Source organism: Bombus huntii, unplaced genomic scaffold (genome assembly GCF_024542735.1).
Source record: "Bombus huntii isolate Logan2020A unplaced genomic scaffold, iyBomHunt1.1 ctg00000169.1, whole genome shotgun sequence".
Classification (NCBI taxonomy): Eukaryota; Metazoa; Arthropoda; class Insecta; order Hymenoptera; family Apidae; genus Bombus; species Bombus huntii.
The window spans coordinates 49,073-67,958 of NW_026099407.1; the positions used below are offsets into that span (position 1 = coordinate 49,073).

The following is an 18,886-nucleotide window of genomic DNA, read 5'->3' on the forward strand; positions in this document are numbered from 1 at the left end:
TAGTACCATTACTAGTCGTATGTACAATGTATGTTTGTATACAACTTTCGTAACTACAAAACATTCAGCATGATTATATATTCTTCCAAACTTAAGAAACATTTTCTAATTGCATACTTAAATTTATCGATCAATTATGAACATATGATAACATTTATTTCTTTCAACTACTAATTTTCAAATCCTCTGCTGTTCCGTTAATTGAACGACGCGCCGACTTTTCGTACAAGTATCTTGTATCTTATCTGTATTATTTAGTTATCAATAAAGAAGAAACATTTTCTAATTGTATACTTAAATTTATCGATCAATTATGAACATGTAATAACATTTATTTCTTTCAACTACTAATTTTTAAATCATCTGCTGTTCGGTTAATTGAAGGATGTCGGCTTTCTGTAGAAGTATTTCATATTTATTATTTAATTATGAATAAGGAAAAAACATACAAAATATAGTTTTTAAACGGTTTATTATTTATAAAGAGAAACTTTGACTCAGGATATATATACTATATATATACTACTTACTTACAATTTTTTTTTTAAGACTTCAAAGTCGAAACAAGCACAGGAAATTACCAAGCCGGTTAACAGAAACTCGAATGAGACAAAAATAACCTTTAGATCAATATATGTTCTTCTTCCCCCCTGTTGCTTCCACGTAACTCTTATCCTATTGGTGGAGCTGTGCTGATATGTGAAATTATGACTACATAAAAACATCCGGAAAGACTCATTGAATGATTTTATAGTTTAAGGTTAATAAATTTCCATAAATTAAAGTTGAAAATTTATGAGAACATGTTTTCTGTAACAAAACTTAGTAAAAACAAACTAGTAAGGTTTATAGATTCTTTAATGATTATGTATGTATTCATAAACTAGTTCGATAAACATCGTTCGATAAAACGTCGAACAACACACAACATTGAAGCGCGAAATTTCAAATTCAAGGAAAGATAAATAACAAATATTGCGAACAAATGATATTAAATCTACAATAATCTCATGTAAGAAAAAATAAAAGGGATAAAAGTAGTACAGAAGATAGAAAAATCTATAAAACTGGTGGCTGGGAAATAGAAAATATATAAATTTATGTTATTAGAGTTTAGTACTTCTGTCGATCAATGTGTTACGACCGTTCGCGGAGAGACGCAGTCGCAGTAACGAGAGGCGTAAATTCTCGCTACGATTCGGTGAATCGACGCCGCGAAGTAGTCGTTCCCCTGTTTCGGTTAAGATAAGAGGTGGTTAAATGAATATGACACAGTATAGTAAGTTATATTTCACCGTTTATTCCAACAACTTATAACGAAGGCAGTTACGCTGGTGCGTATGTACGAGATGAATAAGTGACTGATCTGTGGGTGTGTCCTACCCGGTGGAAGGATATTGACCGTTCGAAGGATGTAAAATCAGAACTGTCTTGGGAGACGATGCTGTCTCGGAGGAAAGCTAAGGATGGCTAGCGCACGGGACCATCGGATTTGTTGGTGACGATTTTAGTTAGGATTTTAGTTCAAGCTGAGTTGACCGTGATTCAATTCACGAATATCGGAGAGGAAAAGTCGTAATTCACAATATTACACACAATAATACCTTCACATAAAGGAACACAGCTCAGATAGAACTGTTACATTTTACGACACGTATAACATCGAACATTTGCCAACGTAGCGATGCCAGCGTACATATATATGTAGTGGTGTACTGGTCATCTTTTTTCCACACGTTTTTAGCTTTTTAGCTGTTTGTGAATGGGCGCCTAATCAGCCAATCAGAAATGGCCGGTATACTATGAATCCTTTTCTTCAATGTTTGAAGAGCTGGATATTGATCGAAAGCTGGTGCCCCAAATATATACTCGAAATTTTCAAGGGCCTCTGCAAATACGAAGTCCGCCCATGTCGTCTGAAAAAAGGTTTGTATACATTTATTTTGTACCTCCTCTATTAAACAATTTTTTTAATTTACCTTGAAAAATGTGAAAAATCGAACTCTTAACTAAATATCATTAGCTTTTTAGGAAGAATTTGGATTTTTATTTTATTGTCAGAATTTAATGGATAATTTTAGAAACTTCAACCTTTGGAGGTATTTGTTAATTAAAAATGACAAAACTGGTATTATGTAAAAAAGAGTAATGTGTATCCTGAATCAATGTCGAATGGAAATTAGACAGTTCTATAAAAATAGTCCTTCTCACGATTCCACAACTTCATAGCTTAATTAAATACAATTCTTCGGCGATATAATTACAAATACATTTACAGGAATTGTGTAATATGATAAATATCTCGTTAAAGAAATTGAAATCGTAAACTCTAGATTCTAGTATTCTTTCACTTTCATGTTTCCTATGAGCCCTTCAATCGCTAAATATTTTGCAATGAAACACGTATTATTAAACAACATAATCATACTAAATTAATTTAATGTGACTATTTATTATTATTATATAATAACACAGTGATGAAAGAAATAAACTGGTCAAGTAATCTAAGGAACGATAATACGTATCTATGTCAGTGACAGTGAGAAAAATTCAGATATCTGTACTTAAGTGATTACACTTATAAGTATCATTATATATTATATAAATATGATATTTCGAATGGTATCATTTATCACTCATTAAACAAGAGTGTCATATCCAGAGAAATGATTTTACATATCTTAATCTTTGCTTTGATTACGATAGTAATAATTTCTATCAAACTTAATGAGGAAGATACATGAATAATTATCTAAAAGCTGAAAATCTTGGCAAATTCATTTGTACATAAACTAACAGGAGTGAATTTTAAAGATACACTCTGCTCTCAACAATTAAAGCTGTCTTGTCGCAACAAAGTTTCAATAATTTTTTATGGACAACATGGCCCAGTTTGCACAAAGACTAAAAATTTTAACATTAAATTTGGCTAAAAAATCTTACGGTAGAAGGAATGATATATCCTTCATTTTCGCCAATAATCTGGTCGAATTTAGTCAAGTAAAATGGTATTGTTTCGTTCAAAAGTTGATTCTTCCTCGCTTCCTTCTTTTCAGGATCCTCCTCCATGCGATAGTAGCAGATATCTGAAACGTATATGAAACCAACCGTTACGTTCATTTGTGTTTTTCCCCCCAAACGAAGAGAAAATAAGTTGTGAAAGAAGGAGTAGCCTCTCATAGTTCCTACAATTTCTTCATTCTCTTTGCTTTCTTCAATATTGTCTCAACAAGTTCCTGTGGTTCACGATACTTAAAATATATACAATGTTACCAGCGTGGAAATTGTCTTGGAAACTTGGAAAATCTTTCAAGAGGAACAACATTGCTAACTGAGATTCGAGAAAGGAAAGGTAAGTAAATCCTTGCTTCTACTTAGAGCTTTTTTATTTACTTCTGACGAGTAAAGTACTGTTATTAAAATTTGATTAAAAGTACCAAGAATGTCGAGATATAAACAACCATTTGTGGAAAGGTCAGGAGAAGCAGAATTATCGAATAAACTTTATATAACTCTTAGTGATTAAGTAAGAGAAGAGTGGGTGTGTCCTACCCGGTGGAAGGATATTGACCGTTCGAAGGATGTCTTCGGATACTCGCAGCGTATCCTCCATGGTTTCAAGTACCTTCCATAAATCTCATAGATTTCCTAGAAAAGGTCCTTCAAACCAAACAAACGTCTGTTTCCGAAGAATTTCCAAAGACTATTGTCTGCCACGGCTTAACTAGGGAAGGTTAGTTTTTCTCACGTACGCTGCAACCTTCCTCCCACACACTTTTTTTACATTTATTTATTTTTTATTATTATTTTTTTTACAACTAGTTACATTTAATTATTACATTTACATACATTTAACTATTATTACATACATTTACATACATTTAATTATTATTTTTTTCATAATTATATCTCGTTTGAAATATTTTTCGACATAATTAATTGTTTCAAAAACACATATTCCAGCCTTCTAAATGATTTATTTTGCGTATTATACGAATTATTCCATCTATAAATAAATTGTTCTCTCTACACACAAACACGCACACAGTCTGTTAATTACACGAATTAATTGTAACATTTTTCTCGATAAGTTGACAGAGCAAGGAAAATGAGCGACGAACATACCTACAAACTAATCTACTTCAATGCCCGTGGTCGTGCCGAACATATACGGTACATATTTGCATATACTGGCATCGAGTATACCGACGAGAGGATCCCCGAAGAACTCTGGCCTGAATACAAGGATTGTAAGCGTGAAGAATCGATTTTTACTTTCATCGTTCAACTCTCAGGTATCTACCATTTACTCAAACTTTTCTGTATATAAAACTTTCGTTTCACGTGCAGGCTAAACTTACTTAAAGTAAAATTTCATACGGAATAAAGTCGAACTTTTCATTAAGTTTTGCTTCCGTAATATCGTGTTTATCGAATACCAACTTAATTCACTTACGATTCTCGAATTTTTGTGTTGCAATCTTTATTGTTTTCGATGAATCGAAGCATTTCGAATATTTTGAGAAGACCGTAAATAGGTGACTTAAAATAGGAATACAAAAATACTTCTACGTTTCTCGTTAATTTAAAAACTTTTTAGGACTTGTCGGAAAAAAAGGATAAAAAATTGAAATCAGTGCGGAAATGAACAAGAACATAGCTAAAAAGTCGAAAGAACAAAGCAGACATAAAATTCGATCTTCCGTTGCGACATTTCTATCGTAAATAGTATAATAAAAGTTTTACGTAGCATAGTCTTCGATATAATCTTATATGTCGCTTGCAGATAGAGAAACAAAAAATCAACGTGAGTCTGTAAATCAATCCTGTCGGTGTAAAACACAAAATTACGTTCGCAAGAAACATTCGATTTATATTCCTTGCATTTCAATTTTCATTACAAGAACCGTGTACATTTTCTAATATTTTTTCCGTGTCTGGTATTATCTTTTATCCTTGATTTTAAAAACTTTGGGTTCTTCCCAACAGTCAAAAACACGCGATACCCTGTCCATCGTAATCGTAAGAAAAGAAAAAAAGGAGAAAGAAGACATTTCTGTATTTCTTTACTAGGCCATGTTGATTAAAACCGAAATGATTTCGATTCATCTATTCACAAGAACGCAACGGCCTCGGAAGCTGTGTTGTGATTTCCTATCGATCGTTTCCCTCTACACAGTGTTCATATGAGCCATGTTTGTTCTTAGCAATGCCTTATAAAAAGCTGCCTGTGCTGGAGGTAGACGGGAAACCGGTAGCGCAGGGTAACGCTGTGGCGCCTTACTTGGCGAGGAAGTACGATCTAATGGGAAACTGCAAAGGGGATGCGCTGATATGCGAAGTGCTCGTCGATACTCTTGAAGATTTGGAGCAAGGTGAGTAACTGATGAGATGACTTTGCATTTGTCTCACCACAGAGACAGACGTTCAAGAATTCATTGTGAAAAGACGAGTACAAACAAGATACGTATGTCTTTCCGTTAAGCGAATGTTACAGTTTGTTTGCAAAAGTCAGTTTTTAGATTATAGAATCGTAGATAGAATTTAGAGGATAGAAACTTTTAGTAGTCACTTTTAGTTTAGTAAAGTCTTATCGACCATAAGCAGACTACGTTATGATACAACGATTCCAACTGAAGATTTCTATCGACATCACGAATTCGATGGCTTCCAAATTTTCTTCTCTGCAATCTCAGACGCTCATCTCGAAAGAATCTTTTAGATCCCCCGACAAACACTCGACTCAGGTTATCTATTATCGTAATCTTCTTACGGGATTTTTTTTAACTGCGTTGCGTTAACGAATAACGGGATAACATCACGTTTCTCTCAACGCCTTTCAACGTTCTACAACTTTTATTCTTTGCAAATCCCTGTCTCTATATGATAAACGCTGGTTATCCGCGGAATTTACGATTTCAATTTCTTTAACGAGATATTTATCATATTACACAATTCCTGTAAATGTATTTGTAATTATATCGCCGAAGAATTGTATTTAATTAAGCTATGAAGTTGTGGAATCGTGAGAAGGATTATTTTTATAGAACTGTCTAATTTCCATTCGACATTGATTCTGGATACACATTACTCTTTTTTACATAATACCAGTTTTGTCATTTTTAATTAACAAATACCTCCAAAGGTTGAAGTTTCTAAAATTATCCATTAAATTCTGACAATAAAATAAAAATCCAAATTCTTCCTAAAAAGCTAGTGATCTTTAGTTAAGAGTTCGATTTTTCACATTTTTCAAGGTAAATTAAAAAAATTGTTTAATAGAGGAGGTACAAAATAAATGTATACAAACCTTTTTTCAGACGACATGGGCGGACTTCGTATTTGCAGCGGCCCTTGAAAATTTCGAGTATATGTTTGGGGCACCAGCTTTGGATAAATATCCAGCTCTTCGAGCATTGAAGAAAAGGATTCATAGAATACCGGCCATTTCTGATTGACTGATTAGGCGCCCATTCACAAACAGCTAAAAAGCTAAAAACGTGTGGAAAAAAGATGACCAGTACACCACTACATATATGTAGTATCGTGGACGAAAGGCCTAAGAAATATCGGGCGAACTATGAACAATGTCGGGAGAGCCGAGGCGCCGTCGGGCCCATCAATGTGTCATCGGTCTTTTCAAGTGCATAGTTTCGTGGAAAAGACCTACGTGACCCTGGCTACGAGCGTCTGCAGAACACGTGTGCGGTGGGCCTAGGAAAAAGGCAATAGAATGCGACAACGGCCAGAGTGTGAGTCGAGAAACAGAGTGTGAGTCGAGGAGCTGAGTGCGAGTTGAGCGGAGACAGAGTTTGCGAGTGGCGTTGCCGAGAGAGTGTTGATTGCGTTTTGGTAAAAGTCGAGTCGCTATCTAGTTATTTAGTTGCGCTGTTTTCTGTACGTTTGGCGTGAATAGTTCAGGTTGAACAACAATCGTCTTTTTCTGTCTGATTAACATCTCTATTGTCCACTCCTTGTAAATACATTATATCACGATATTACATATATATGTACGCTGGTGTCACGTAATTTTTGGGTTGGTCGGTGAAAATAAAATATAGTTGAGTCGTAACACAACTATTTACTTGGTTTTAATCAACCTTTATTATGAATTCAGCAATCACAATGTAACACGCACTGAATTAACATAAATCACAATTCACTCCAACCACGTTATGTAAGACTTAGTTACAACAATACATTAACTACGCGACTTATAAGAGTAGAGACCGACATAGATATGTTGACCATTCTAAGGATACAGAATAAGTGAAGTTTTACTGACGATACTGTGTCTGAGGAAAGCTAGGGGTGGGTGTGTCTAAGGACACGGGACTATCGGATTTGTTGATGACAATTTTGGTTAAGGAAGTGAGGGCAGTAGACACCATCTCCGATTGGATAATAGGACGGTTGGTGGACCAGGAAGGGTTTTAGCCGCCCTCGCGAGAAAGTTGCCAACGGAACATACCAGATGTGGAGGAAACCAACTTTCTAAGCTAACACGTGGTAGACAATAAACGTAAAGGGAAATTTAAGACAGGAAATACTCGCTTGGTCCGAAGGACCTTAACTATAAAAATGCCAAGGCCCCCTGGTGGGCACTTAAGACTATTGAGGGTGCGCGCCAAGGATATGCAGACATCTGGGTGCCATCCTGTCCGTGGTGTGTGGCCTGGTCTCTGATGTGAATTGACGTTACATACCCCCCTTCTTAGATTGATTTTGGTCCTCCAAAATCTCAGTGTTTCTGCGGATTATCTCTAGGTCAATTGGCTTTTCCGGTAAGGTTGCTGTTTGCGTGTTGCCTAAGTATATTATAGTTATGAACCCCGTCCTGGGAAATAAGGTTTTAACCGGTTTCCATTAATTTTCTTGATATTACCTTCTATTAAAACGTCATAATACGGTGTTTTAACTCTCTCAATGGTGTAGGGTCCTAGCCACTCTATGTCTAATTTATGCTCTTTATGGTCGTTGTGTATTAAGACCCTATCCCCTTCTTCAAATATTGACTGGGGTTTTATTATTCGTCGTCTCTGATCTCTTTGATATCTTTGTTTACTCCTAATCAATTTGTCGCGAGCTTTCGAAAGTCTAGAATCCCATTCTCGTTTTCTGAATGCTACTTCGTCCGCGTAAGTGCGTTGTGGATTTCGTGAAATGGTCGAGGGTAAGTTGGCTTTGTGTCCGAATGTCAATTCAAAAGGTGTATAACCGGTCGAGTCGTGTATCATCGTATTGTAGGCTAGGCATATAAAATTTAAATGTTCGTCCCATTCTTCCCCTGAGTTCCTTTGAACACACTTTAGCATATCTGCTATTACAGCGTGAGTTCGCTCTAATGATCCATTACTTTGGGGGTGGAAGCTAGTAGTTTTAATGTGTTTTATTTTGAAGGCTTCTTCGTATTTTTGCATTAAGCTACTAATAAAATTTTGTCCTCTGTCTGTCAGTATTTTCTTAGGCGCTGAGAATATGTATATGTAATGGTCTAACAGGGAATTCCAAATAGTTTCTGTTTGTTGGTTTTTTATAGGAACAAGGATAAGGTATTTTGTGAGTTCATCGTGAATGGAGAGTATAAAGGAATTGCCTCGTTTCGTTTTCTTCAATGGTCCTAGTATATCCATGGCTATCTTGTCATTGGGTTCCAATGGTGTGTCGGTTATACATGGTTCTTCTTTGGGTCGAATCCTAGTCATTTTTGCGGTTTGACAGGTCTCACAAGTTTCTATTCTGGTTTTTATTCTGTCCATAAGGTGTGGGATACTATATTTGTCTCTGATTCTGTCGTACGTCTTTTGTATCCCGGGATGTCCTATCAAGTCATGATTTTCTTTCAGTATTTGTTCTATCTCTTCGTCACTTAAGCTCTGTATTGGCTCGTAAGCAAACTCTATGTCGCCGCGTTGGTCATTGAAAAACAAAAGAAGTCTCTTTATGTGTGCTTTGTCTTGTGCGTTTAAGTTGTTGTCTCCTATCCCTATCTTTCTATTTGTTTTGAGTACGTTTGATATTTTCTGTAACCATGCGGTTTCGTCATATGGGCCTAGATATGTTTTTGTTAATTGGAAAAAGTTGTCTTTGTTAGGTGTTAGTTTTAATAATTTGGGTATTTCTTCTGATTTTTCCCAGTCCTTGAATTGTTTTAATAAAACGTCAGTTTGTGTTATCGCGTGTACTCTGGATAGGGCGTCAGCGGCCGCGTTTTCCTTTCCTTTTACGTACTCTATGTCCTACTCGTATTCCTCTAATCTTAATCTCCATCGGATCAGTCGGCTTGAGGGGTCCTTACAGTTGTGTAGCCATTTAAGGGCTTGGTGGTCTGTTTGAATTTGGAATTTACGGCCTAATAAATATTGTCTCAGTCTTTTAACTGCCCAAACGATAGCTAATAATTCTTTTTCCGTCGTTGTATAATTTCGTTCAGGAGGGTTTAATGTTCTCGAAATGAAGCAACAAGGGTGCCCGTCTTGTGAAAGGATCCCTCCCAAACCTTCGTTACTGGCGTCCGTTGTCAACGTAAATGTTTTTGTGTAGTCGGGATATTTTAGTACCGGTGCTTGGCATAATCTTTCTTTTAACGTATCGAAGCTGAGTTGTGTTCTGTCGGTCCAGTGGAATGGCGTGTCCTTTTTCGTGAGGTCCGTAAGGGGTTTTGCTAGCTTTGAAAAGTTACGAATAAATTTTCTGTAATAACCTGCTAGCCCGAGGAAAGATTTTACTTCTGTTGGGTTCTTAGGTTGTCTAAAGTTTTTTACTGCTTCTATTTTCTTCGGATTGGGTTTTACTCCCTCGCTTGTTACGGTATGTCCGAGGTATTCTAATTCGGGCTTTAAAAATTCGCACTTATCTGGCTGTAGTTTCAGCCCCAATTCCCTAAGTCTTTGTAAAACGATAGCTAGGTTTTGGTTGTGTTCTTCTATCGATTGACCAAAAATAATAATATCGTCCAAATATGCAAAGCAATGTTTATTAATAAGTCCGCGAAGCGCAGTGTCCATCATTCTTTGAAATGTCGCTGGCGCGTTTTTGAGTCCAAACGGCATTCGATTATAATGGTAATGTCCTTGTGGTGTGCTAAATGCAGTGTACTTCTTTGATTTGGGATCCATAGGAATCTGGTGGAATCCCGAGGATAAGTCTAGGGCGGAAAAGAATTTTGCGTTTCCTAACTGCGATATTATGTCATCTATGTCGGGTAGTGGATATGCGTCTTGGTCCGTAAGTTCGTTAATTTTTCTGAAGTCAGTTACAATTCTCCATTTCTGTTTTCCCGAGGCGTCCTGTTTCTTTGGTACAACCCATACTGGGGAATTATATGGAGAGTCGGAAGGTTCTATAATGTTTTTCCTAAGCATTTCGTCCATCTGTCGCCTAATTTCTGTTTTGTGGCATTCAGGGGGTCGGTAGGATTTAGTGTTTATGATTTTGTTCTCTTTTAGGGTAATTGTATGTTTAGCAAGTGAAGTGCACGGTAAGAGTTCTGTTTCGAGATTGAAGACGTCCAAATAGTAAAGTAATATCTTTTCAATTGGTTCTCTGAGAGCCTTTTCTATATGTGAAAGTCTAACTAGATCTCTGAATGTAGAAATTTGATCGTAGGTGTTGGAATTTTCGATGCAATTAGTGATTTTTAAGTTGGACTCACCACCATTGATAAAGCATACTGGAGTCGGTTTTCCTTCTAGGTACACTGTCTTTGATATGGCTTGCCCAGGTGATATGGTCGTTGCCGGTTGTAACAAAATAGTATTATTATTTAGTTTTAATCTGTTGTTGGAAAGATTGAATTTAAACTGTCGTAATGCGGGGAAACCTAATATTCCATCTTCTATTAGCGGAAAATCATCATCTATTATATGAAAGTCTATCTTTTTGTCAAACAGATCTATAATGACGCGTTCGGAAGTTTCGAATTCAGAGTGTCCCATTGTGAATTTCTTCACAGATACCGGTTCTGTTCTTGCTGTCCATTTTCGCTTGAGCAGGTTAATTCCTGCCCCTGAGTCGACAAGAAATGTTCGTTTCGGTTGTCGGGCTGGTCCAAGGAGCACTGTGGGTAGTTCTCCTGTAGTTGCATTGATCCTGATTCTTTCGTTTCCATCTGGACGAAGTTGATTGGGGGTGCTCGTTGTTGTAGGCCCTGGTGTTCGAAAATTTGGACATTGGTTTGATCTGTGTCCAAAGCGTTTGTACTTGAAACATTGTATCTGGGCTCGTTCTTCTAACGGTGCTCGTCGAAAGGCCGTTTTAGGTTGTTGGGCGAAACCATTTTGAATCGCTCTGGGCGGTGTGGACGTGAAATTTGCTACTGGTCGTGGTCGATTATCGGGGCGAATGGTCCGTTGCTTACGGGTTCTGTGCTCATGAAAGTATCTTTCGATTTCGATGGCGCGTTTCTCGGCTTCAATAAAATTCTGCGGCGGAGTGGTCAGTAGTATTTGTCCTATTTCTAATTTTAATTCGCGAACAAAGTCCGTTATCGAGTCTTTCAAGATTCTGTCGCTCACGGCGCGTCTGTTCATTTCATCTGGGTATTCATTAGTAATGCTGTGCTGTAATTCATTGTAGGCTCGTCTAAACCGAGTAATATAGCTCTGTACGCCTTCACTAAACCCTTGTCTAGTGTCTCGTAATTGATCCTGGTTTTCACGGACCGAGGTTCAAGTCGCTAAGTTCTGTCGTAATGCTTGGTATAAATGTGCAGTACACCAGTATATATATATGTACGCTGGCATCGCTATGTTGGTAAATGTTCGATGTTATACGTGTCGTAAAATGTAACAGTTCTATATAAAAAAAAAATTTCGTGTCTATGAGTACGTTAAAAGTTTAACTATAAAAAGTCTCATCTGAGCTGTGCTCCTTTATGGAAGGTATTATTGTGTTTGAAAGAACACAATATATAATAAATGTATGTATGTTCTACAATAAATGTATGTTCTTTCGAAAAAAGTTCGAAAATTTTCTTTCTTTTATCCGTACTTAACTTTTTAATAAAATGCACGATTAATTCTTGTGTCTCGTTTAAACAGCTTTTGGTCTATCGTTATTTCGAATTATTTGAACATCGTGTGAATTTACTATTTAATTTTACAATATCATTTACTATATAATTTTACAATTATAATTTTACAATATCAATAATTTACAATAAGTGAGGGAAAAATCATTGAATGTTATATCTAGATGTCTATATACTATTTTAAACAATACATAACTCGAGATACTCGTTTCGTCTCTTCATGATACTTACTGGCAATACCGAGTACAAATATGATGTTCTTTGAAAATAAAAAATGGATTTGAAAACGTTAATGCACGTTTTTTTTTCTTTTTCTTTTTATTTATTTGTTGAAATTACAATCAATTCTCGCGTTGAGAATTTTCAGTAATTTTTCTAGCGTGGCGCAGTGACATGGCTGTTTATTTACAATAAGTTAATACTTATTATAGATAGGTATAATTTATAAGTATTATAAGTAAGTGCATATGCTTAATTTGGATAATTAAATGAATCTAACGTTTAGGTCTAGCGGGTAGTGCCTCTTCAGCCTGCGAATCTGGTCCGTCGTATCGAGTAGTCCAGTGATTAGGGGGTTTCGGTGTTTGTTGACTCTTTTGCTATATCTGTCGCTATATTTTGCTATTTCCTCTTTGACTGTAGGTATCTTGAGGTCGCGATGGATGGTTTCGTTGGTAACATACCAAGGTGCGTCTATTAAGGCTCTTAGCGTTTTCGATTGGAATCGTTGTAGTATTTCGATGTTGGAGTTACTTGCTGTTCCCCATAATTGGATTCCGTAGGTCCAGACAGGTTTTATTACGGTCTCGTAGAGGGTAATTTTATTCTGTATGTTTAGTTTGGAGCGTCGGCCCGTGAGCCAATAGAGTTTTTTTAGTTTGAAGAGCTGCCAGTTGGTGTGTTGGTTGTGAATGGAGCCATTAGGTGTACTCTCGATGATTGTTGAACTGACTGTTGCTATCACGGGAGAATGATCAGAGGAGAGATCAGCCGAGGAGTTGATCTGGACGTGTCTTGATGGGATATTTTTAGTTATGAAGAAGTCGAGAAGGTCGGGTATTTTGTTGGTGTCAGTGGGCCAGTATGTGGGTTCGTATGTGGTGAGGTAGTTGAGGTTGTTGTTTATTATGCTGTTTAAAAGGTTTTTGCCTCTTGCTGTAACCAGTCTGCTGCCCCATTGGTTGTGCTTGGCGTTATAGTCTCCTCCAACTATGAATCTATTGCCCAGGGTGTCCAGGAAGTTATCAAAGTCTTCTTTGACGATGAAGTGTCTGGGAGGGCAGTATACTGCTGAGGTGGTGATTGAGCCATGACAGTCTTCTATTGCTACGTTTGTTGCTTGGAGGTAGTCTTTCTGGAATGATGGAAGTTCGTAGTGCTTAATACTTGCTTTGATTATTATTCCGGTGCCACCGTGGGCCTTTCCGCTGGGGTGTTGGGTATGGTAGAATTTGTAACCATTTATTTTCAGGTAGCTCTTGTCGGTGAAGTGGGTTTCCGATACGAGCATTACGTCGATTTGCTGGTGTTTTAAGAAGAGTTCTAGTTCAAGTTTGTGTTGCGCTAGACCGTTGGCGTTCCACAGTGCTATGCGCCTTGGTTTTATTTTGAGTCGCGGCGTGCTAATTTTTCCACGATGAGTGTTAGTAGCGATAGCAAGTGATTTATTTGCTCTGATTGTTTCTCTATTTGCTTTTCAAGCCTTGAGGAGTTGTCTGTGTTAGGTGGGTTGGGGACACTGTTTTGGGGAAGATTCCTTTGGCTGTTCGGGTTATTTTGGATGCCTTGTACTGCTTGGGCATAGGAGGTTGAGGTGGAGATGAATTTGGTAGGACTGGGTGTTTGGTTGGTTGAGGGGGTTGGGGTAGTCGTGAATTTCGGCGGGCTGGGTGTTTGGTTGGATACCTCTTTTGCCCTGAGCTTAGGGTATCTGTTCGTGTATAGTGTTTTACATGCTGGGCAGCCTTTGTAGTTGGCAGGATGGTCCCCCAGCCAATCAGAAATGGCGGGTATTCTATGAATCCTATTCTTCAATGTTTGAAGAGCTGGATATTGATCGAAAGGAGCTGCCCCAAATATATACTCAAAATTTTCAAGGGCTGCTGCAAAGACGAAGTCTGCCCATGTCGTCTGAAAAAAGGTTTGTATACATTTATTTTGTACTTCCTCTATTAAACAATTTTTTTAATTTACCTTGAAAAATGTGAAAAATCGAACTCTTAACTAAAGATCACTAGCTTTTTAGGAAGAATTTGGATTTTTATTTTATTGTCAGAATTTAATGGATAATTTTAGAAACTTCAACCTTTGGAGGTATTTGTTAATTAAAAATGACAAAACTGGTATTATGTAAAAAAGAGTAATGTGTATCCTGAATCAATGTCGAATGGAAATTAGACAGTTCTATAAAAATAATCCTTCTCACGATTCCACAACTTCATAGCTTAATTAAATACAATTCTTCGGCGATATAATTACAAATACATTTACAGGAATTGTGTAATATGATAAATATCTCGTTAAAGAAATTGAAATCGTAAACTCTAGATTCTAGTATTCTTTCACTTTCATGTTTCCTATGAGCCCTTCAATCGCTAAATATTTTGCAATGAAACACGTATTATTAAACAACATAATCATACTAAATTAATTTAATGTGACTATTTATTATTATTATATAATAACACAGTGATGAAAGAAATAAACTGGTCAAGTAATCTAAGGAACGATAATACGTATCTATGTCAGTGACAGTGAGAAAAATTCAGATATCTGTACTTAAGTGATTACACTTATAAGTATCATTATATATTATATAAATATGATATTTCGAATGGTATCATTTATCACTCATTAAACAAGAGTGTCATATCCAGAGAAATGATTTTACATATCTTAATCTTTGCTTTGATTACGATAGTAATAATTTCTATCAAACTTGATGAGGAAGATACATGAATAATTATCTAAAAGCTGAAAATCTTGGCAAATTCATTTGTACATAAACTAACAGGAGTGAATTTTAAAGATACACTCTGCTCTCAACAATTAAAGCTGTCTTGTCGCAACAAAGTTTCAATAATTTTTTATGGACAACATGGCCCAGTTTGCACAAAGACTAAAAATTTTAACATTAAATTTGGATAAAAAATCTTACGATAGAAGGAATGATGTATCCTTCATTTTCGCCAATAATCTGGTCGAATTTAGTCAAGTAAAATGGTATTGTTTCGTTCAACAGTTGATTCTTCCTCGCTTCCTTCTTTTCAGGATCCTCCTCCATGCGATAGTAGCAGATATCTGAAACGTATATGAAACCAACCGTTACGTTCATTTGTGTTTTTCCCCCCAAACGAAGAGAAAATAAGTTGTGAAAGAAGGAGTAGCCTCTCATAGTTCCTACAATTTCTTCATTCTCTTTGCTTTCTTCAATATTGCCTCAACAAGTTCCTGTGGTTCACGATACTTGAAATATATACAATGTTACCAGCGTGGAAATTGTCTTGGAAACTTGGAAAATCTTTCAAGAGGAACAACATTGCTAACTGAGATTCGAGAAAGGAAAGGTAAGTAAATCCTTGCTTCTACTTAGAGCTCTTTTATTTACTTCTGACGAGTAAAGTACTGTTATTAAAATTTGATTAAAAGTACCAAGAATGTCGAGATATAAACAACCATTTGTGGAAAGGTCAGGAGAAGCAGAATTATCGAATAAACGTTATATAACTCTTAGTGATTAAGTAAGAGAAGAGAAACGAGAAAAAAGTCTTTTATCTAGGTCTTAACAAAGTATACTATATTTATCTCCATATCAAGAATAACAACAAGATATAAACAGTCTTCTAGAAATTGAGTAAATATTACATAATTACATCTTGAGCAATATTTTGCGTCTTAGCTTTTGCTTAATCATTATGATAATCTTAAATATCTGTAAATTCTTCACAGACTCTTTGCATCTTCTATACAGGTATCTCATGATCATGTGATAACACACAGGAAGAAAAAATAGAGGAAAAAACAGCGTAAAAAAAAGTTGCGTACGAGTATCGTCGCACTACATCATTCGACAATTGATGCACGTCATGGCGATCGTCACGGTTTAAAGCAGGCCATCAAAAACACGTTTGTTATCGTACGGAAAAATCTGCGACGTTCCAGCTGTTCAGGTGCATCGAATTGTGAATCATCGGCGGTACGAAGCAAGGCGAGGGGCGTAAATAGAGAAAGAAGAGAAGAGAAGGATTCTCATAAATGATAAAATATAATCGTTCGTTCCTCGTCGATGGCGGATGGATGGCTTTAATCGTGGACGATATCGATACGATTATATTTTATACATTTGAAACAAATATAAAAGACGAGCAAAAAACAGAGATACGATCGTTATGATATTATTCAATCGGTAGCCTATTTACCTCGTTTTTTGTTCACCTTCTCTGTCTAGTAATAATTTTTCGATTCGACTGGCGTGACGTTACGTTGGCGGTGTAAAAACACGATTTTAAACACCTGCGGATAGTTGCATGAGTTTCGAGCGATTCCATTCCCTTCGATTTATATTTATGCGATCAACGCGCGGATCGTTAACGCATTATGCAGACAGCAGATGTTACGTAATCACACATATCGTAATTGGAAATTAGTAACGTTATCGCGTACCAGGATCTTCCTGTCTTTGATCATTGAGTAACACTTCGTTGTCCTCGCTCCTTCCGCGGATAACCAGCGTTTATCATATAGAGACAGGGATTTGCAAAGAATAAAAGTTGTAGAACGTTGAAAGGCGTTGAGAGAAACGTGATGTTATCCCGTTATTCGTTAACGCAACGCAGTTAAAAAAAATCCCGTAAGAAGATTACGATAATAGATAACCTGAGTCGAGTGTTTGTCGGGGGATCTAAAAGATTCTTTCGAGATGAGCGTCTGAGATTGCAGAGAAGAAAATTTGGAAGCCATCGAATTCGTGATGTCGATAGAAATCTTCAGTTGGAATCGTTGTATCATAACGTAGTCTGCTTATTGTCGATAAGACTTTACTAAACTAAAAGTGACTACTAAAAGTTTCTATCCTCTAAATTCTATCTACGATTCTATAATCTAAAAACTGACTTTTGCAAACAAACTGTAACATTCGCTTAACGGAAAGACATACGTATCTTGTTTGTACTCGTCTTTTCACAATGAATTCTTGAACGTCTGTCTCTGTGGTGAGACAAATGCAAAGTCATCTCATCAGTTACTCACCTTGCTCCAAATCTTCAAGAGTATCGACGAGCACTTCGCATATCAGCGCATCCCCTTTGCCGTTTCCCATTAGATCGTACTTCCTCGCCAAGTATGGCGCCACAGCGTTACCGTGCGCTACCGGTTTCCCGTCTACCTCCAGCACAGGCAGCTTTTTATAAGGCATTGCTAAGAACAAACATGGCTCATATGAACACTGTGTAGAGGGAAACGATCGATAGGAAATCACAACACAGCTTCCGAGGCCGTTGCGTTCTTGTGAATAGATGAATCGAAATCATTTCGGTTTTAATCAACATGGCCTAGTAAAGAAATACAGAAATGTCTTCTTTCTCCTTTTTTTCTTTTCTTACGATTACGATGGACAGGGTATCGCGTGTTTTTGACTGTTGGGAAGAACCCAAAGTTTTTAAAGTCAAGGATAAAAGATAATACCAGACACGGAAAAAATATTAGAAAATGTACACGGTTCTTGTAATGAAAATTGAAATGCAAGGAATATAAATCGAATGTCTCTTGCAAACGTAATTTTGTGTTTTACACCGACAGGATTGATTTACAGACTTACGTTGATTTTTTGTTTCTTTATCTGCAAGCGACATATAAGATTATATCGAAGACTATGCTACGTAAAACTTTTATTATACTATTTACGATAGAAATGTCGCAACGGAAGATCGAATTTTATGTCTGCTTTGTTCTTTCGACTTTTTAGCTATGTTCTTGTTCATTTCCGCACTGATTTCAATTTTTTATCCTTTTTTTCCGACAAGTCCTAAAAAGTTTTTAAATTAACGAGAAACGTAGAAGTATTTTTGTATTCCTATTTTAAGTCACCTATTTACGGTTTTCTCAAAATATTAGAAATGCTTCGATTCATTGAAAACAATAATGATTGCAACACAAAAATTCGAGAATCGTAAGTGAATTAAGTTGGTATTCGATAAACACGATATTACGGAAGCAAAACTTAATGAACAGTTCGACTTTATTCCGTATGAAATTTTACTTTAAGTAAGTTTAGCCTGCACGTGAAACGAAAGTTTTATATACAGAAAAGTTTGAGTAAATGGTAGATATCTGAGAGTTGAACGATGAATGTAAAAATCGATTCTTCACGCTTACAATCCTTGTATTCAGGCCAGAGTTCTACGGGGATCCTCTCGTCGGTATACTCGATGCCAATATATGCAAATATGTACCGTATATGTTCGGCACTACCACGGGCATTGAAGCAGATTAGTTTGTAGGTAGGTTCGTCGCTCATTTTCCTTGCTCTGTCAACTTATCGAGAAAAATGATACAATTAACTCGTGTAATTAACAGACTGTGTGCGTGTTTGTGTGTGTAGAGAACAATTTATTTATAGATGGAATAATTCGTATAATACGCAAAATAAATCATTTAGAAGGCTGGAATATGTGTTTTTGAAACAATTAATTATGTCGAAAAATATTTCAAACGAGATATAATTATGAAAAAAATAATAATTAAATCTATGTAAATGTATGTAATAATAGTTAAATGTATGTAAATGTAATAATTAAATGTAACTAGCTGTAAAAAAAATAATAATAAAAAATAAATAAATGTAAAAAAAGAATTAAA

General features: G+C 36.3%; 1 protein-coding gene across 8 annotated transcripts in view; it reads left to right on the forward strand.

Annotated features, from left to right (window-relative positions):
• Nucleotides 1-18,886, forward strand: part of LOC126877442 (hematopoietic prostaglandin D synthase-like) — a 46,486-nt gene extending 27,600 nt beyond the window's left edge. Inside the window, exons 1-5 of one of the 8 annotated variants that reach the window (XR_007695023.1) lie at nt 1,159-1,279; nt 4,092-4,295; nt 5,208-5,375; nt 15,302-15,597; nt 16,002-18,886. Coding sequence is in view for 4 of the 8 variants with exons in the window: in XM_050640192.1 (XP_050496149.1) it covers nt 1,261-1,279; nt 4,092-4,295; nt 5,208-5,375; nt 6,321-6,358 (429 nt within the window). In the remaining 4 variants the exon portion in view is untranslated. The other 7 variants (XM_050640195.1, XM_050640192.1, XM_050640194.1 and 4 more) reach the window with 7 other exon arrangements.